Source organism: Maniola jurtina, chromosome 8 (assembly GCF_905333055.1).
Source record: "Maniola jurtina chromosome 8, ilManJurt1.1, whole genome shotgun sequence".
Classification (NCBI taxonomy): Eukaryota; Metazoa; Arthropoda; class Insecta; order Lepidoptera; family Nymphalidae; genus Maniola; species Maniola jurtina.
This window is the reverse complement of record NC_060036.1, coordinates 4,790,625-4,811,194: the sequence shown is the minus strand read 5'-3', so window position 1 is coordinate 4,811,194 and position 20,570 is coordinate 4,790,625. Positions and strand designations below refer to the sequence as shown.

General features: G+C 37.9%; 1 protein-coding gene across 7 annotated transcripts; it reads right to left on the bottom strand.

The window, feature by feature from the left end:
* Positions 1-1,034: 1,034 nt before the first annotated feature.
* On the bottom strand, positions 1,035-19,905 carry LOC123867330 (PHD finger protein 14). Of its 7 annotated transcripts, none has more exons than XM_045909320.1 (21): positions 19,714-19,905; positions 19,475-19,636; positions 18,459-18,598; positions 17,554-17,662; positions 16,928-17,056; positions 16,406-16,488; positions 16,092-16,246; positions 15,560-15,712; positions 14,924-15,039; positions 13,976-14,094; positions 12,475-12,660; positions 11,625-11,815; positions 10,595-10,704; positions 10,257-10,413; positions 9,300-10,083; positions 9,113-9,220; positions 8,570-8,662; positions 7,924-7,992; positions 6,623-6,744; positions 3,817-3,925; positions 1,035-1,562 (listed from the first exon to the last, which is right to left on the bottom strand). In XM_045909320.1, the coding sequence occupies exons 1-21, from the start codon at positions 19,721-19,723 to the stop codon at positions 1,539-1,541; spliced, it is 3,129 nt and encodes a 1,042-aa protein (XP_045765276.1). In that variant the 5' UTR covers positions 19,724-19,905; the 3' UTR covers positions 1,035-1,538. The 7 variants fall into 7 exon arrangements, with proteins under 7 accessions (XP_045765276.1, XP_045765278.1, XP_045765277.1 ...); XM_045909322.1 differs by having other exon boundaries at positions 10,257-10,407; XM_045909321.1 differs by having other exon boundaries at positions 10,595-10,701.
* Positions 19,906-20,570: the final 665 nt, after the last annotated feature.

Genomic DNA, 20,570 nt, shown 5'->3' with positions numbered 1-20,570 from the left:
TTTGCGTGCGACTCCATCCGTATGGATTTAAGGTTTTCTTTAAATCCGAATATCAACCAACTTACCTCCAGTAAATCACACTTATCACACTTATCACACTTAATATTATAAAGGCGAAAGTTTGTATGTGTGTGTGTGTGTGTGTGTGTATGTTTGTTACTCCTTCACGCAAAAACTACTGGACGGATTTGGCTGAAATTCGGAATGGAGATAGATAATATCCTGGATTAGCACATAGGCTACTTTTTATCCCGGAAAACCAAAGAGTTCCCACGGGATTTCGAAGAACCTAAATCCACGCGGACGAAGTCGCGGGCGTCAGCTAGTAAGATAATAACTCAAAGACACATTACAGGAGATTCCAAAATCTAAATAAATACATAAATTCAATAATTCATAGTATTTAGCAGTGGATTGAAATTATTACGTAGTCTCTTCTTTCGGATAAAATTATCTTTTACTAGCTGATGCCCGCGACTTCGTTCGCGTGGATGTGGGTTTTTTAAAATTCCCGTGGGAATTCTTTGATTTTCCGGGATAAAAGTAGCCTATGTGCTAATCCAGGATATAATCTATCTCCATTCTAAATTTCAGCCCAATCCATCCATTAGTTTTTGCGTGAAGGAGTAACAAACATACACACACACACAAACACACACACACACACACATACATACTTTCTCCTTTATAATATTAGTGTGATGCAAAAAGTTAGGATTCTAAGAAATTTTCATTCGAAATCAGTTTTCTGTTTACGGTCTATTTTTGGAAGAGGCCAAATTGTTAACCCTGACCGACTGTAATAAGAAATAAAATTAGGAAATTGATTTGTGCTAGAATAATAATTGTGTAATAATTATAAATAACCAATAAACCGAACACTTACGAAAATCCTGTTTTTAAAATTGACGTCAAAAAATCTTCAAATATGAAAGTATTTATAACATGATTTCATCAGCATGCGTTTCCAGCACTAAAGAGAGTATTGCTTAGGGGTTTCTTCTGGGCGTATATTAATAAAACTGCATTGAATGTCTTTCGATAATATTTATTGTATCAATGATACAGAAGCACAATAATGCAAGTAAACAACAATTATCAATCGATATTACAATAAAATAAAAATTTACAAGATCGCATCCGGATAAATAAGACAACTTAGACGATTACAGATCAAAGCTATAGCAAATATCTATATAGACAGACTTTAATCTAAACTTCAATAATTGCGAATACGTAACACAGTCGGTCTTTCGACCATTCAGTAAGTTTTCATTTAAACTGATTTAGTCACTGGAATTTGTGTAAATCTGTCAATCACATTAAGGCAAATCAATGGATGATCATTGTTTTTTACAACCATACGAGTAACTTCCGCCTACTCTCGTGATTCGTTTATTTCTTGACAATCCTAGTCTCATCTTGAAAGTTCTAGATCTAAGCCTAGATATCTAACACATTATATTATTTTATCCTTATAAACTATACTTAATACTCCTAAATGCTCTTAAATTCTCAAGCCATAACGTCCAGCTGCTTCAGTTGTTATTGTCTTCCAAGTCCTGTATGAGAAAATATTGTTTTAATAACAAGACAAAGTTCAAAAACTAAAACCCGAATACTTTTGCTTAAAAACTCCATCAAATACGGACAGTTAATATTTTGATATATATAGATTAGCTATATATTTTTGGACTCTATACAACAGCATTTTTGCATTAGATATCAATCTCGATGCATAGTTATATTTTCAAATCGTGTTTTTGTTTGTTATATTAGCCATATTGGATTTATCATTACGTCATATATTTTAAAATATCAAGAGCCAGAGCCTCAATAGCTCAACAGGTTGAGGAGCCGACTGAATTCCGAAAGGTTGGCGGTTCAAACCCCACCCGTTGCACTATTGTCGTACCTACTCCTAATACAGCTTTGCGCTTAGTTGGAGGGGAAAAGGGAATATTAGTCATGATTAACATGGCTAATATTCTTTTTAAAAAAAAAAAAAAAAAAACGAATGGGTAGTTCGGCAACTGCAGAGAACATCAAACAAACAAAAAGTGAGTTAATATATTTTGTTAAAATCTATCAACCAATCTGTTTTCACTATAAAAACAGAGTCTGTTGAAAAACTTCGGTTGCTCCTTTTCTAAAACTAAGGCGTACGACTCCGAGATATTTTCAACGGTTATAATAATAATAATTAGCATCGCCGGGGCGAGCATTAACGCAGCTTTTCGAGCTTAAAATGTTCGTTGCCCGAAACTAGTTAAGCTTTATTTACCACCTTCATAATAGCTTCCATTAATTTTATTATACCTACTATGACTTTAACAGTAGTTGCACTTTTGTAAGAAAAGGTTTTTTTTGTAAAATTTCGATTGGTAAATTATCCCATTACGGACCAAAGTCTTACCAACTTGTTTTTTGTCACAATATCATATTGTTCTGGGTTGTAATTTAATTGTATTCAAAGTGGTACAAGTCAATCCCCATCTTTACACACATTACAATAAAGACCTATAGGAAACTTTAAACTCCAAATGAAATTAAAATAATATAGTTCATTTGATTGGATAAATTTGTTGTTTCAGCACAATCAATTATTCAATAAAGAGAACACAAACAAGGTTCCGGTTTGCCCAGAACCGTCCAATCAAGTTTAAAAAAATATAATCCAAATGAAAAGAATTCATTCGAGAACATTTATGCAAACTGGAAATGGTAAAATTTCTGTATAAATTTCTACTGATTTTTTTTATTTTACTGCTGCCAGCGTAGTGAGCTGGAGAGCTAGTGGGAAATCTTCTATGAAATGAGTACCTATTTGATAAAAGCTTGAATGTTTTAGTGCCTTTTCTGGGCGGTTGCCAAAAACAACTTTTAATCACGCCAGCCTGAAAATTGCTTATTTTTCAGTGGTGCTAATTTTGTTGCAAACAATCTGCAATCTAAACTACATTCACAGGTCTAAAGGTGCTATCCTTTGCCGCAGGGAACATTATGAAAGGGATAGCACTGTATTTAAAACTTCTATTTTAGTTCTAGGTAAGTGATTGCAAACAACAGAATAAGCACCATTATTTGTTTTCAAACATAGAAAATGCAATGTATTGATTTGTTACGATTCTCTTGTCCAAAATGACAGGTTTAAATATATTGCTATTTGCTATCACTTTCATTTCCCTGTGGAAAAAGAAACCATTGATTTAGGCCTGCCAATTTAATTTAGTTATAGATGGCGTAGAAGAGAACTAGCCACATTATAATTACATAAAAAAGAAATATGTTTTTGGAATTCACGGCTAGGTGGAAGAAGGTTAGGCACGGAAGGTGTCTAACTTTCTGCACGGGCGAGAGTATCGCGACGCGTCCGTCCTACTATCGTCGAATAATCTCCACGGTACAACGATAATTTCGCCAGCGTGTCGTCGCGACTTGCAACGATGCGCTACGAGATCGCAACGGATCGCTATTCGCTGCGTGAATGACCACAACGCCTCGTTGGGCCTCTCAACTGTGGCGTAATGTGGCGGTATCGTCATCGAGACTCAACGATATCGTCCTGACACGCGACGAATCCACGACATTATACTCGTCCAGAGTCACTCGTCGTATCGCCGCGATCGTATCGCCCTGTGGAAATAGGTCCATAGAGTTGGTATCGGATTTGGTGACACGGCGAGACTATCGCCGCGATACTCTCGCCCGTGGAGATGGCGCCTTACCGGGAGGGGAGATCTACAAGGCACATAACATGTTTGCACACAAAATTTCCCACAAGCTCTTACCTCAGGCCGAGAGTTCAATACTCACAGTGGGGTCGCAGTCGGCACAATGCCACGAGTAGCCGCGCTTTTTCGGATTCTTGTTCAGCGGTGGCTCGAGACAAGTAAAGTGGTACCGCTTGCTACACTCGTCGCATCTAAATAAGAACAATCGCTTTAGAAACTCCCCTTCAAAGACTGACTATCCATACTAATATTATAAATTCGAAAGTTTGTCTCTCTGTCTGTCTGCTACCTTTTCATGGCTTAGTAGTTTAACCGATTCTGACGTGGTATAGAGTTAGTTTATATCCCGGGGACGGACATAGGCTACTTTTTATCCCGGAAAATCAAAGAGTTCCCACGGGATTCCTAAAAACCTATCCGCTTAACTGATTCGTATGGGTACTGAGGTAGTTTGCATCCATGTTATTGACATAGGCAACTATTTATCCCGGAAAATCAAACAATTCCCACGGGATCTTTAAAAATCGAAATCCACGCGGACGAAGTCGCGGGCATCCTCTAGTTTATAGTAAAATTGTTATTATGTTTTACTTACAATTTAAGGAAAACCTTTAAATATATTTTAAATCATCATCGTCATCATCATGATCGACCCTTCGCCGACTCACTACAGAGGACGGGTCCCCTTTCAATATGAGAAGGATTCCAGCTCTCTGACCAAGTCCAGATTGGCAGACTAGACATACCTTTGAGAACAACATTCTTTGTTGAGCTAAATAATTTTTATTTATTTATTTATGGAGAACTCTCAGGCGTGCAAATTTCCTAAGGATGCTTTCCTTCGCCGTTAATGCTAGTGATATTTAATTTCTTAAAACGCCTTAGATTATTTATTTATGGAGAACTCTCAGGCGTGTAATTTTCCTAAGGATGTTTTCCTTCGCCGTTCATGCTAGTGATATTTAATTTCTTAAAACGCCTTAGATTATTTATTTATGGAGAACTCTCAGGCGTGTAATTTTCCTAAGGATGTTTTCCTTCGCCGTTCATGCTAGTGATATTTAATTTCTTAAAACGCCTTAGAGGTCCGTGCCCGAGATCGGGCCCCTGACCTCCCGAATACGGCGGACGTACTGGAATATAACTGGGATATCACGGCTCTCCCTCAATTTTTAAATACATATCAAAAACTAGCCGATGCCCGCGACTTCGCCCGCGTGGATTTAGGTTTTTTTGAAATCCCGTGGGAACTCTTTGATTTTCCGGGATAAAAAGTAGCCTATGTGCTAATCCAGGATATTATCTATCTCCATTCCAAATTTCAGCCAAATCCGTCCAGTAGTTTTTGCGTGAAGGAGTAACAAACATACACACACACACACACACACACACACACACACACACACACACACACACACACATACAAACTTTCGCCTTTATAATATTAGTGTGATTCAATGCTGCTTATTTGAAGTTGTTTCTAAACAGGTCAAGGCGAAGCGATTTCGCATCGACGAAATGTGGAGAGACTCTTATGCATCTATTTTCACTTGGCAGCGAACCGAAGAATTCCTATTTCTCTTTTAACTTGCCTTTTAACGCTAAAAAGTTGGCTGCGAGAATAGTTCGTACTTACTTGAATTGTAAAGTTGTACGGAATTTAATTTGTTATGAATGTTTAAATATCTGTGTAATTTCATTCAAAGGAAATGCTTTTAATATTCTCTTTTTTATTGTCTTTTGTCGACAAGTTCAAGAGGAAAAATGATGCATTCCAAACAAAATACAGTATGTTTCTGGAGAGCAATTTTATTCTATACGACAATTTTTACAAAACTGGTAGTTTGAAAATGCTAATCAAGTTCATTTATTCATAAAATTAAACCTGTTAGTATTTTAACGTTACGAAAATTAAAATGCATCTTTAATGGCCTGGTGCCAAGGATAAATCTTACCGACTACATATTGGCGCTTACCATACGTTTAGTCTTTGTACTGTACATAGCCGTGGGGCTTGACATCGGTGAAATAATGTTGACCACGACTACATTATATACAGTTCATTTTAGCACATTGTGTTTACACTTTACAGGCTATTGGCTCGCGAGCTATATATAACACTAGCCGATGCCCGCAACTTCGCCCGCGTGGATTAAGGTTTTCGAAATCCCGTGGGAACTCTTTCATTTTCCGAAATAAAAAGTAGCCTATGTGCTAATCCAGGATATTATCTATCTCCATTCCAAATTTCAGTCAAATCCGTCTAGTTGTTTTTGCGTCAAGGAGTAACAAACATACACACACACACACACACAAACTTTCGCTTTTGTAATATTAGTGTGAAGTGTGACAATAGTATGATACTGATGGAAGTTATAACGGGAACGAGGCCATTGATGAGAGGCGAGAACAGCAGGACTTTTTGAAGCTGTTTGATGCTTGAATATTGTTTGCCGTGGCAGCCGCATAGAAGTTGTACTCTTATTTCTTCGCTGCCAGTCAGCGAACTGTTAGCGAGTAGAGTTCGCCTCTATGTATTGTATGCCTCTGCAGTGCTGCAAAAAATCCGCCCCTAACACAATTTTTGAAAAGAGCAACCGCCGTGTTTCTTGCTGGTTCTTTTCAGTAAGAAAGGCATTCCGAACCAGTGGTAGATGCATTTGACGATTCAAAAGTAGATACTTGAAGTAGTATACCGAATAAGAGATATTTTTAGTGTATTCCATACGCAAAACTGTGTGCGCAATATAGTGTGTGTGTGTGTGTGTGTGTGTTGAAGCCGTGTAAACGGAGTCTGACGGTAAATCAAGAGTTCCTTATATCGCTCGTTACATGTTGGGCCACATATCGAGCGACATGTTGCACAGTATCTGCCAAATGTGACGTACCTGACAAGATTGCTAGTGTCGCCGGGCTGCTTGCACACGTCGCAATGAGTCATAGGAGGGAGCGGGTTGCTCGTCGAGACGCTTTCGGAGCCCCCCGCGCTTTTACGGGCGCGACTAGAACGCTATACAAAAAGGAACATAGTATTTTCAGTTATTTTTGGATTTTATGGTTTTAAAAATTCCGTGGAAACTTCTTGATTTTTCGGGACAAAAAGACTATTTCCGTAGTATGCAAACTATATTTGTAGCAAATTGGTAAGGGACGAAATATAATTTTAGGACCAAAGTTAGGAGACAGAAGGCACACTTCTCTAAAAAATGTCTTATCGTAAATGCACCGGTGACGTTCACGAGTCACAAGACATGAATCGTCTAGTTAGGGCGAGCGACGTTTTACGGAAGACATACTTCACACATTAGATCCTTTATTCGCCTCGCGAGGGGAACTGTCTTTTGTTATCACATCACGTATTGTTAGCGTCTACAAAGGATAAAGACGCTTTAAAAAGTTTTCCTCTGACGGATCTTGAAATGTACCTCCTTGTTACAATTTGTATACCTAATGGGTGACTTTTAGTTTTAAATAAACGTCGAAAAAATACCTAACACGAGTTAGTAGAGTTGAATCTATTGGCATAGGTATATTTTTTTTTTTTAAATATAATTATAAAGTCATCTATTGCTAATATTACAATGATGAATCCTCGATAGCTCAACGGTTGAGGAGCGGACGGACTTTCGAAAGGTCGGCGGTTCAAACCCTACCCGTTGCACTATCGTCGTACCCACTCCTGGCACAAGCTTTACGCTTAATTGGAGGGGAAAGGGGAGTATTAGTCATGATTAGCATGGCTAATATTCTTTTTAAAAAAAATATTTTTTTTATATTTTTATAATTAAGTGTGTATATTAAATATTTGTTGTTTCTGTGTTTTGTACTGTGTATTGTGTTTGCGCTATGGTCCAAAAAAATAAAAATTATTTATAACATTTTTCAATGTAATTAATATTCATGAGTTTTTCAATATTGCCGCAGTATGTATATTAAAAGACCATAATGTGCGCAGTGTAATAAGATTAAGTTGTTCTACTTGATAAATATGTAAAATAAAAATGCGTATCAATTAATAAAATTCGACGGACGCCTGATTGAGTAGGACTTATTTAACAACAAAAGTTAGGATATACTTTATGAGATTTTTTAAGAACACAAATAAGTGTATGTAATACACAAAGTAATTAGTGAGGAATTCAAATTAGGTAATCTATGAATTCATTTATTCTAACTAATAACTATTTACCTTTGGCTTTGTAGACTCTGTAGGTATCGCGGCTTTCTCCTGATTTGCAAGAGCCTTATCGCTAGCAAGCTTGCAAATAATAGAGGAAACTTCAGTACAAAATTTTGTCGTAAAATTTTAAGGAATCTTTATACTTAGGCTAAGATCTAAACAGCGTTATTTGATTTTGGTCAGACTTTAACATAGAAGAATTACAAAATTATTATTATAATGTTATAATTTATAAACCTACGACGAATCGTAGCTTCCAAACATTATTATCTAAAAATACCTGTTCTGAGGCAACCTTTTAGACCCTTGCGGTATGAAGTTGAGGAGATGGGACTCGAGTTATAGTAAAAGTTTTAACTTGGTAGCCTGGTTTTAAAGCACAAGTAAAGAGGAAAATCCGAAAAGCGTGAATATAGTGTCCCATCACAAAAATAATTAAAGATTTGTGTTTCCGAAACAATTAGTTTACTAAATCACATCAAGATGGCGCAATACTATGATTTTTTATTTTACTGGTTTCAGATTTCTTGTACAATAGTGCTGAACCCTTCGTATCCGAGTCCAACTCGCACTTGACCGGCTCTAAAAGTCTGAGCAGACTCGTAAGCTCTATAGATCTCAGCCTTAAAGTTACTTTAAGACAAGATGTACTTACGTTTTCAGGAGTGGTAGCTAGAGGATCAGGCGTGTTGAGAGGCAGTGGCGGTGGCAGGCTCAGCAAAGTCTTCGACGCTTCTACTTCAGTGTGCTACAAAAAATATGAACAATATTACAATCACGATCACTTAACGAGTCATAAATATGCATATTATTCTCAGTTACGCTAATTTTCTTGGGATTATTCCTAAGACCGTAGCCAGGAACTGATTTGGGGGGTGTTTTTATAAGGAACTTTTTAACTGAACCATGAGAATGAGCATGAGAACAAAGTTTTTGGACCAACTTGGCGGGTTTCTGGTCAGCCAAATTTTACCTTTCAATTTGGCAGATAAAATTTAACAACAACCAGGAACATGAGCGATCGAGTCGAGTGCTATATTTTCGTTTTGGTACCTCAGAGAAAAAGTTTCAAAAAACACAAATTTTACGCTTTGGAAGCATCTTTTAAATTAAAAAAGTAGGGTGAGATAAAATACAAAATTTTCAAACATATTTTACAAATAAATGGAAATTCTAGAATGATTTTTTGAATTGTTACCTTAGGATGTTTTTTAATAACTGTAGGAGGTGGTCCATCATTGCTGTCCGTTGGCACGTAGAACATCTGTGTATCCAAAGAGCCATCCGGTTTTGGAATCGGTTTGATCTGAAACGACCAAAAATATCAGAACCTTTTCTAATAGGTAGTATTAAATGAGTAGAAAAATGTGATAAAGAAATCATACTTTAATTGTGATCCTAGGATGTGGAAGTCCAGGATTTTCCATGTCTTGAGTCTTCTTCTTTCGCTTATGTTTATGTGATTTCGACGGCGTACGCAACAAATCTGGGGAATATCTAGATCTGTGCTTCTCCTTCCTTCGTTTCCTATTCGCTTTGTACATCGCGATATCGGAAGATAGATTGGCGAGCGTACTTTCTATGGAACTTTCTATAGTTTTGCTGTCTCTTTCCTTCGAATCGTTTAGTAACGCTGAAAATGACAAGTTTTGGGTGTACAAACTAGAGTCCTTCTGTGGTGGTACGTTAGCGGAATCATTCGAATGTTCGTTGTGCGAATCATTGGGACTGTCAGCCACTATCGGTGTTATTGACATCAATGGAGTATTTGTCAAAATGGGCGACGTGAAACTCCGCTTATGAATTTTCTTCGCTGAGATCTCAGTTTCCCCTCCAGATGTTGATATGTATTCCTTCTTAAATTTTGGTCTTTTGTCTCTCTTTAATTTCAATTCTACACTTTCGTTTTCTTCTGTGAATTCGTATGGTTTTATCGTCACTTTAATAGGCGATAAGTTCTCTGTAGGAACATTAAGTTTAGGTTTCTCGATCTTATGAGATTTTTCCAGTTTGTGTTTGGGCGGCGGCGAGTTCGGTAAGGAGCCGGGGCTGTGTGGTTCCGATATAATCGCTCCGTCTTTGCTGTATCTAATTCGCGAGCGTCGAGGGACTTTCTTTTCGAGTACTTCTGGCTCTGAATCTGAGGTTTTATCACATTCGGAACATTGCCTGTATGAAGTAAATTTGATCGAGATTAAAGACTTATAAAAATTAATAGAAATAGCTAAAAAATTTCAAAAGTTTCAGAGCAAGTATCGCATGTGGCACAATGTAGCCGTGGGGCCGTGGTCGCCTGAGCGCTGAATGCTATGAATTTCACAAAGTAAACAAGGCAGTCTCACCATCCGTACAGCTTGCTCTTCTTGGGCGGGCGCTGCAGCGGCGGGCGCAGGCAGTGCAGGTGGTAGTGGTGGTGGCACGTGTCGCACGCCGCCATGAGGTGCTGCTCGCTGCTGCGCGCGCACACGGCACACTCTCGCGCCGCCAGCGCGCCTGTGGCTGGCGACCACCACGCACAGGACATTACGTTTAAAGTACAAACAAATCACGGTGTCGTAGTAAAACAAATAAGGCGCCTACTCGATCTATGGTGGCTGGTATTTGTCAAACAGATTTTATCGGGGTTAAATGGAAACAGCTGTTTATCATTCTCAACGATAAAAATAAACAATGTACTGACCTTCCAACGAAGTAGACAAGACCTTCCCTTGGCGAGCGTCCGGGTTGTCGCTAAGAGGAAAACCAACGCCCATCTTAAGTGCAGCCGCGGTGGGTACAGAAATTGACCTGCTGGCCACCGACCATACAGTTTACAATAATTATGAACATTCAACATCATTATACCACCACCCTCTTAACAAATCAATTGCGATAATGTATATATGTATTATCTCTTTGAATGCAAGACATATACTCTGAAAATAAATTACTTTTGTTTTCTTTGAAAGCAAATAAGAAAACCTGTTATCTCAATTCTTTCAAAACATGATCGTTAATTTAAAAAGCGTTTAAAAAGAACACAAAATAAAAATACATATATACATAGTTGCCGTTAATATAAAAGGTTTTTCATCCCCTTCCTTGAGTTGTTATAATTACAAACTATGGGAACGGTTATAGTATTCATGATTATAATAATGACTCCACTCTATTTATGACATGGTAAACAATTTTATAATAATAGTAATCAATATTACTTGATTATAATAGTTAAATAGCAAATATTTCTGATGTCATAATACTAAATAAGTCATACCTAATTCATAACCCACATATACTAAAAGAATGAAAACCAGACAATAAACAACAAAAATTATATCTTTTCACTTCTCCCAAGCAGGTGCGAATTTTGGCAGGAATATTGAACGCACAGAATATATTGCAGTAACCTTGAAAAAATTACCCGCCCAACTTGCTTCCTCAAAACAATGAGGTTGATTTGTCTCAAAAAGTGTTATTTGCTATGTCTAACCACATTTTAAAATAAACCACTGCACTCACAGGTACAGAAAACTTTAACTGTTTGGTTGCTATAACTTTTTCAAGACATTGCAACGCATTTCGTCATATTTTTGCGTTTATTAGCTAGAATTTAATTGCTCTCAGAATAGTAATACTAGGGTTCTGTGATGATACATTACGAAAATTCCGACCTAATTTCGCAACTGTTTGGGAAGGGTTGTAGAAAAACTAGAGTAAGTGTACTATACCGTTTATGCAACTGCTGTGGCGTCACTTTAGGCGTGGAGCGCGCCACGACGGGCGGCAACAGAGGCGTGTCCTCCAGTATAGCGGGCATCGTCTTCTTTGGCCGTATCGTCACTAGCGCATCATAGATCTTCTGCAGGCCTTGACGCGTTAATGTGAGCTTTTCTAACGCCTTGGTGTTTTCTTTTGAGGCCTGCGAATATTTACTTACCGTTTCATCATTAATTTGACGACAATTTTAATGCTCGACAACTTGCTTGCTTAATGCTAACTTTACGGCTAGACGCCTTCTGCTAACTAACTGAATGTATAATGCGTCCGAACTAAAAAGGGAAAAGTTTTTGCCATGTTTGTACATATTAGCTAGAATATACCTATTTGTATTCAATATATTTTCTAATATATTTTTTGACCCTTAATAGCGCAACGATTACTTAATCGAGCGGACTGAAATCCGAAAGGTTGGCTGTTTACCCATTGCTCCATTGTCGTACATACTCCTAGCACAAGCTTTATGCTTAGTAGGAGGGGAAAAGTTGAATATTAGTCATGATAAACATGGCTAATTTTCTTTAGAAAAAAAAAAAACAATGGATTTTGTAGGACAAAAAGTGGATTTGCTTCGGCCGTGACTTATCGGCCTATCGATAAAGCGCCATGTTGTATTTTCAGGCTGAACTTGTTTTGCGATCACTGTACGATATGTCGCGTAGAAACGTGGTGGTAGAATGGTTTAACAAAACTGTCTTACCATTTTCAGGTACTGCCCTTTACATAATCACCCGGTTAGATGGCAATCAACAGTTAGTTAACTTTATAACTTACTACAAAAAGAAGACATGCACTACTAACCTCATCATAATCCGTTCGTAACTTCTCATCGTCTGCCACTAACTTCTCATTCTCCTTAGTGAGTCTCTCTAGAGATTTCCTTAGCGAGGTGACGCGAGTGTTCCTCTCGAGGTAGTATCCCACGAACTCTACGGAGAACGCGGGGGGCACGTGCCAACGCCTGGACACGTCTTTTAGTGCTGCCATCTGTTGAACGATATAATAATAGTGCAAACGCCTGCGCTATACAGGGTGGTCAAAAAGTCGTGGATCAAACGCAATAGGGAGATAGAGGAGGTAATTTTCAGTAAAAAAGTTTTCTACAGCATGGCCATATTTAAATTGCCCTAAGAGTTATGAATATTTTTGGGTTTTTTAACAAAATACCAGATTCTCTAACAATTAGACTAATTTAAAAAAAATGAGATAAAAAACAATAAAACAAACGATGTTGTGTCATTACTAGATAATGTATCAGCACTACAAACCTTCTACTGAGGCTCTGGCTATCAAATTACAAGAGCTATTAATTTTTTTCCAAAACTTTTAAAGCGTTACCAAAAATTAAGTGTCACTTTAAAAGCGCACTGTGAAAAAAAAATGTACTACGGAAAAGTGACCCTGTATCAGAAAAATTTGCTGATTTAATGCCTATTTAAATGAGGTATAACACATTACTCTTTGTTTCGTAATTCTGGTATTATAGTCGTTTTTTCATATCAAGGTGCAAATTTCAGTAGATTAGTTTAATTCAAAATAATTTTGAAGATTATCATGCTGCTAGTTAAACTGCTAGTTTTTTATACGTTGGAATGTTAGAAACATCACTGTGCTTGTCACACTTAAAATTTGTGAAAAGAACAGAAACTCTTCACTGCCACCACGTGCCAGAACTACCCAGAACGACCGTCTTGCAAGTAGTTCATCTTTTCTAGGAAACTATGCCTCTCGTTCACACTAATCATCCTTTCTATTTGCATTGTTGGAATAAGGAAGGATGTGAAAGAGAGGCATAGTTTTTTTATCCTTTTGTTTCCTAGAAAAGAGGGCGTTCTGGGTAGTTCTGGCACGTGGTGGTAGTGAAGAGTTTCTGTTCTTTTCACAAATTTTAAGTGTGACAAGCACAGTGATACGTAACGAGGAAATCCGTAGGAGAACCAAAGTGACAGAGATAACGCAACGAATTAGCCAGCTGAAGTGGCAGTGGGCAGGTCATGTCTGTCGCAGAGCCGCTGGCCGCTGAGCCAGACGTGTTCTGGAGTGGAGACCGCAAGCGCAGTGTGGGGCGACCTCTGACCCGCTGGACCGACGACCTTAAGAAGGTAGTCGGAAGTGGGTAGATGAGAAAGGCGGAGGACCGTGTGTTGTGGCGCGCTAGTGGGAAGGCCTATGTCCAGCAGTGGACGCAAACAGGCTGATTGATTGAAATCGCTGAAGGGAGATCGCACGAGCAGTAGTGAAGGAGAGTTCATAGCCATGACCGCTCTGCCAAAAGTGAACGATTAAGAACTATTGTTGTCACCTGTGCGTCCTGAAACTCGAGTGCGTGCGTATCGACGCCCATGCATTCGGCCTTCCGCTGGAACTTGCGCATCGCCGACGCGCTGCTGTAGATCATGCGCGCCATCTTCTGCGTCGGCACTGGACGCAAAATAAAGTTGTATTACGATGCTAGTTACGTAAGCGGCAGCCAGAAGAATTTTTGAAGGAAACACATATTGATTTACTACTAAATTTATTCTAGGACTAGCTGATGCCCGCAGCTTCGCCCGCGTGGATTGGTTAGATCCCCTGCAGCATCAGGATTGAGGAGTTGGACTCCAAATTTTTTATGAAACAATGTCGCAAAGTTCCTCTATCGATTAAAAAAGAAATGCCGCAAATCGGTTCAGAAATCTCGGAGATTTCGGTGTACATAGGTAGAAAAACACAACTCCCATTTTGAAAGTAGGTTAAAAAAGTAGTCTATGTTACTCCCTGGTCAATTCTCTACTTGTCTGTGAAAATCCCGTTAAAATCGGTTCAGCCGTTCCCAAGATTAGCCTTTTCAAACAGACAGACAGACAGACAGACAGACAAAAATTTTAAAAACGTGTGATTCAGTTATAGTATCGTTCAAATAACCATATGACCTTAATATGCGGTTGTTATTTCGAAATTACAGACAGACACTCCAATTTTATTTATTAGTATAGATTCTTACATTTTAACCTAACCTAACCTAACGTCTGCATCAATGTTAGATGCAGACTTACATTATGATGACATAAAGCTAACCTAATCTACCTAACAAAGAGACTGCGTCGAAGTGTGACGACAGAATGCCTCCTTCTCATCTCTCACATAGTTTTTATACCTTAACTAACATTAAAACGTAGATCAGTCCCAAAAAGTAGAATTCTCGGGTGACGACGAGGTGACATCTTGCTGGTGATATCTTTGGATGCATGCAGCACAGAAAAATACATACCCCATGGTGGATTTCTGTTCTCTTTCTGCTGTGAATACTTTTTTCTATATTTGATCAATTTACGTTGAATCCTTTTTTTCTCCTCTTCATTAACTTTGTTTTGCAACTCCTGTTTGCTGTCATAATACAATAAAAACATATTGAGTTACAGTCTGTACAAAAAAATATGTATTAAGTATACCAGTCCAGTTTGGGATAATTTTTATTATTTGTTCAAGTCAATTTTAGTCTGAGCAGTCTAACAGACAGAATATTTCTCTAGATTGTTCGATATAATTGCAATAAGTGCTACATCCACATCCAGAACACACAATTGAGAACCAGTATTTTTGCACATACTACCTTGCTATTTTTTACAATTGCAGTCAGTTTTGTGGACTGAATAAAAAAAAGTCTAAGAGATTACAGAATGGAATAAATATTACGCTTCACATCTGTTAGACCGAGCAGTTAACAGAATTGACTTTTTTCCGGGTTGTTCAATCAATTGAACTAAGTCTGACAGAGCAGGAGAGATGTGTGAGATTCCAGGTTGGTTTCCCAGCAGAGTAACTAATTAGCAATCGGGGTCTGCCTGCTCAGCCTGTTTCAAAAGGGATTTTCGCACAGAGCACTACAATACAAAATGATGTATACCGCTTCTCTGTCCGGAGCTGCAGCGCCAGCCAGTTCCGCTTGCGTTTCTTGACGAGCGCCTTGTCGGAGTGCAGGCGGCAATGCGCGTAGAACGGGTCCGCCTGCTCCGCCTCCTCCGAGTGCGCCTCGGCCAACAGACCTTCGCGCTGGCCACTAAATACAAGGGAACTGTCAGAAGCTTGCAGCAGTCGCTTAGGCCGCCGTTTCAAGAAGCATTCAGCCTTGGAATGCTGGCTGCTTTTTGCCGAAAAACTATCGATAAATCTATCGATAGATTACAGGTCATACAATTTTGATAAAGAATAACGTAACCTAAGTAACCAATTGACAATGTCATTATTTATCGAAAATAGTATGATGTTTTTTGACAACTACCAACATCGCTAAGTAACTTATCGCCAGATTGCGGATGGATTGATTATAATTTTATTTAATGCACCATTTTTAAATGTGAAAAATGTTACTTTTCTGTTCTGTAATAATATTCACATAACAAATTTCACTGCTCTTAGAGCCTTCAAGTGTATCTCACCACGTGACGTGGAAAAACGTCTTGCAGAGGCCCGCGTCGCAGCCGACGCACACGCCGGTGCGCGCCAGCGTCGCGTCGGCGCACAGCGCGCACGAGCGCGCGCCCCAGCGCGAGTACGCCATCTCGAACAACGTCACGCCTGACAGACGTTCTACCTAGAAGACACGCGAACTGAGCCAGCGCAGACCAAGCGCGTAGAATGGCGGCTCAATATATAATAGTAAAGCATTTCAGCAAAGTTGCAGTTAAAATTCAGAGCCAATAGAAAACTAAAATTATAGTTCTGACTGTACCAATAATAATTGTAAACAAACCTCTGAAAAAGCTACTCCTGGTACATATAGGGCACATACCAGATGAACCCACGCTCCAACCTCAGTCTCTTTGAAAATACCACCTACAAAAGACATATTTATGAACTGTTAGTAAAACTGGTAGCATTAGAAAAGTCAAAATATATGAAAATAATATTTATTTTATTTAATGAGTCATCTTAGGGTGCTTATGATGAGTTTAGACTCTACCACCAGTTCTTCTAGAGAATAGCTAGCAAGACTAAACTTTATCTTGATACTGCTAGGATATTAATGATAGGCATAGGCAAACTATGGAACCAACTCCCTTTGGCAGTGTTTTCATTGGATTTCAACATGGGATTATTCAAGGGGCGGATCAACAAATTCCTGAAAAGTCGACAACGCATTGGCAGTTCCTCTGGTGCTGCAAATGTTCATGAGCAACGGTAATGGCTTAACATCAGGTGACCTGCCTGCTCTTCTGCTCGTTATTTATTATGAAAAAGATACTGCAGGAAAAATACCAAAAAGTAAAGATACCTTTGTTGGGACATAGTTCACAGCTGGGATCAGTAACGCCAGCTTTGCACGCCTCACAGAACCAGGGCTCTGTGGAGGCAGAGCTTATTGTGCTTGACTCACTGGCGACGTCAGATACGCCGTAGCAGCCTATAATATTAACACTATATTAAAATATAAATAAAATTTAGCTTCCATATGTTTGTGTGACACTCAAGAAGTATTTGATGGATTGGGATAAGGCTTTTGCTAAAAAATAAAAATAAATCCTTAAAAGGACAGAAAGTGAATTTTAAAATTCATTCTCTGCATTTCTTTAGCAATTTAAAAAGAAAAAGATGCAGATACTCTAAATTTAGTTTAGTCAAAAACCCATTGCCTATGTAAATCAGATGAACATATTTTACAAAGAAGGTTCATTTAATTCTGATTTGATAATTTACCTACTAAGACTCTATGCAAATTATATGATAGGAAAGTTTAGTCTAAGTATAATGAAAATTATTTGAAATATTTTATTTTTGAACAATTAAAAATATATCTACGTATATTATATTTATGTGTTTTATTTTTAAATATTCACATTTGCATTTTTATATATGTTAATATGGACTAAATTCCAGAAATTACATATGGAAGAAGCTCACCCTCATGTACTGTAACACCACAGCCATCACATTCTACTATCTCATTGTAATCGTCACTCCTTGAGCCCAAGCAACCAGCACATATCAGTACACTTGCCAGCTCAGGATACTGTAAAAAATAAATATAAATAAATAAATATCCTTTACTCCGTCAAAAACAAACAAATAAATTACATAAAAAACTGGCCAAGTGCGAGTCAGACTCGAGCACTGAGGGTTCCGTACTTGGGTATTTTTTTCTAACATTTTGCATGATAAATCAAAAACTATTATACATAAAAATAAATAAATATCTGAATGTACAGGTAAAGCCCTTTCATAATATGATACCCCACTTGGTATAGTTATCTTACTTTGAAAATTTAAACACATATAATTTTTTAAACAATGTCACCACAAATTCGCGGTTTTAAGATTTATTCCTGTACTTGTGCTATAAGAGGTACCTACCTGCCAAATTTCATGATTCTAGGTCAACGGGAAGTACCCTATAGACATGTGGGGTTTTTCACAATATTATTTTCTTTCACAGGTAAACCAAGTGATATTTAAATGCTCTAAAAATACAAAATATAAAACTCCTATGCAATGTTGATTTTAACTGACTTCAAAAAAGGCGGAGGTTCTCAATTTGTGGGAATCATTTTTTATAATGACCAATTAACTTAAGATTAACAAGTGTAAATTGAAAATTTGTAGCACTCCCGACAAGTGAAGGATAACTTTCAAAAGCTGAACTGATTTTCTTGGATTATAGCTAAGAACACTCTCAATCAAGCCACCTTTCAAACAAAAAAAAAACTAAATTAATATTGGTTCATTAGTTTAGGAACTACGATGCCACAGACAGATACACACATCAAACTCATAGCACCCCTCTTTTTGGGTTGGGGTTAATAAAATACCTTAAATACTTGTTGTTTGGCCTTTTCAAGTAAATCTGTAATGCACATCTCCTCTCCAAGCTTTCCAGTTGTATTCTTATAATCATCCTCCGCCTCTGAACCTGACTGTTCCTCAGAGCTGGCAGTGTTTGTGGCTCCTTCTATAATAAAAAGCAATTTTAAACAGTTTAAGGGTCTCTTCAGATTTGCTACTACACCACAGCTAGAAAAATGTTGCAAAATTGATGAGAAAGCATAGTCTATCAGAAGAGCAACTTATTGAGCTTCCCTTTTGTATTATTTCATTTAATCTTGCAATCAATTTTTTAATTAAGTAGTTCTACTGAAGCGATTCTTATGGCACTTACAAATCCATTTTATCTTGAGATCTTCACTTGAGTCAAAATGTATTTAGAAAGTTTACTAACCTAACCTACCCTTACTAACCCAAAACATATGGCAGGCATAATACTCTTGCAGGAAGATTTTTTTATGAAAATAGCGAGCAAATGTGCAGGTGGGTCACCTGAAGTTAAGTGATTACCATTGCCTATGAACATTTGATTTGAAATGTAGTTAAAGGCATTTAACTCTGACTCTGCCATACATAAGTAATAAGTAGTAAGTATAGCGTCAACCCATTTAAAATTTTCAAAATATAGATTTTGATGTACAAAAATCATTTAGTTACAGATTCTGTACCCAAAAAGTAAAATGGAGCCCTATTGATATCACTCTGCTGTCTGTCAGCATGTGTGTCTAGCTCGTAGACGAAATGAGTTACAAACCTGAAATTTATGTATTTGGCATAGAACCTAAAGATAAATTTATTTTTCAGGGGGTCTTCCAAGCATAAAAATTGAAAAAGGATAATTTTTTTTACCCTAGCATGTCAGCATCATTGTCTAGAACTCAATGAGAAGAGTACAAATACATACATAAAAGCTAACATAAAAGATGTGAATACCTACTGAATATTCACATAATTTTTTGTATAAATTGCTGGTAATTCGATAAGTTAAGAAAAAGTCTCTTACTCTTGTCATCATCGCTATTTATCGAGTAGTCATCACTTTCCTCTGGGTGGTCTTCAATACGGAAATCAGAGTCGTCTGAACTCTCTCCCTCTCCAAGATCAAAATCCAATAAGGATTGCGGCTCTATCGGCTTCACTTGCCGTTTCGCAGAGCCCCGGCTCGCTAATGGACATTTTTTCATTAAAAACCGCGACGAAAACAATAACAATTACTGAACAATTAAAAATAAGTTTACTTACGATTACTCATTTTGCAGAACAATGTCTGGTGCCTAGTGTTTTTCACATTATCAGAAAAAGCTTGCAAACCATAGTCGCACTTGCACTTTGAAGTTGTATTTGATAATTGATTGTAATAATGCCTAAGGAACTAAGAAATAATTAATGAGTTCTGTGAGTTCTCACGCTATCACGCACCATTTTAACTTTGTGTCAAATGTCATGTCAAAATCAAATAGTCTGTGATGTCAAATGCGACAATTGTTTTTTTTTTTTTTTTTTCTTTAAATCTGGCTTTACTCTGATGAGCCAATGTCAAGTTTGTGATATTTTTAAGTTATTGAATTTAATACAAGTATGGACTCCGTCTGCGCCGGCGCCCGCCGACATACGCGCGGCGCCCCTTTAGAGCGCTTCCCAGTCAGTTCCACCACCAAAAAACACCAACTAACACAAAAACCAGCCACTCTTAACAAAAAAAAAACACTCCAAACAAGCACAGCACGCGCGCCAGCAAACGCCATCGCAGACCATAGAGTAGGATTTGATCGCAGACGAAGTCCACAATTGTTTATATACTATCTCTATGGCAACAAGGATGCTTTTTTTTTTCTCTGTCGTCTGGCTTTACAAAGATTGGCCAATGTCAAGTTTGTAGTTATTTACAAGTTAGGCAAACGATATAAGTATAGACTTCGTCTGTGCCGGCGCTCGCCGACACACGCGCGGCACCCCTTTAGAGCGCTTCCAAGTCAGTTCCACCACCAAAAGCACTAGTAAAAGACAAAACCCGGCCACTTTTAACAAAAAAAAAAAAAACACTCCAAAAAGGCAGAGCACGCGCGCCAGCAAGCGCCACCACAGACGAAGTCTGACAA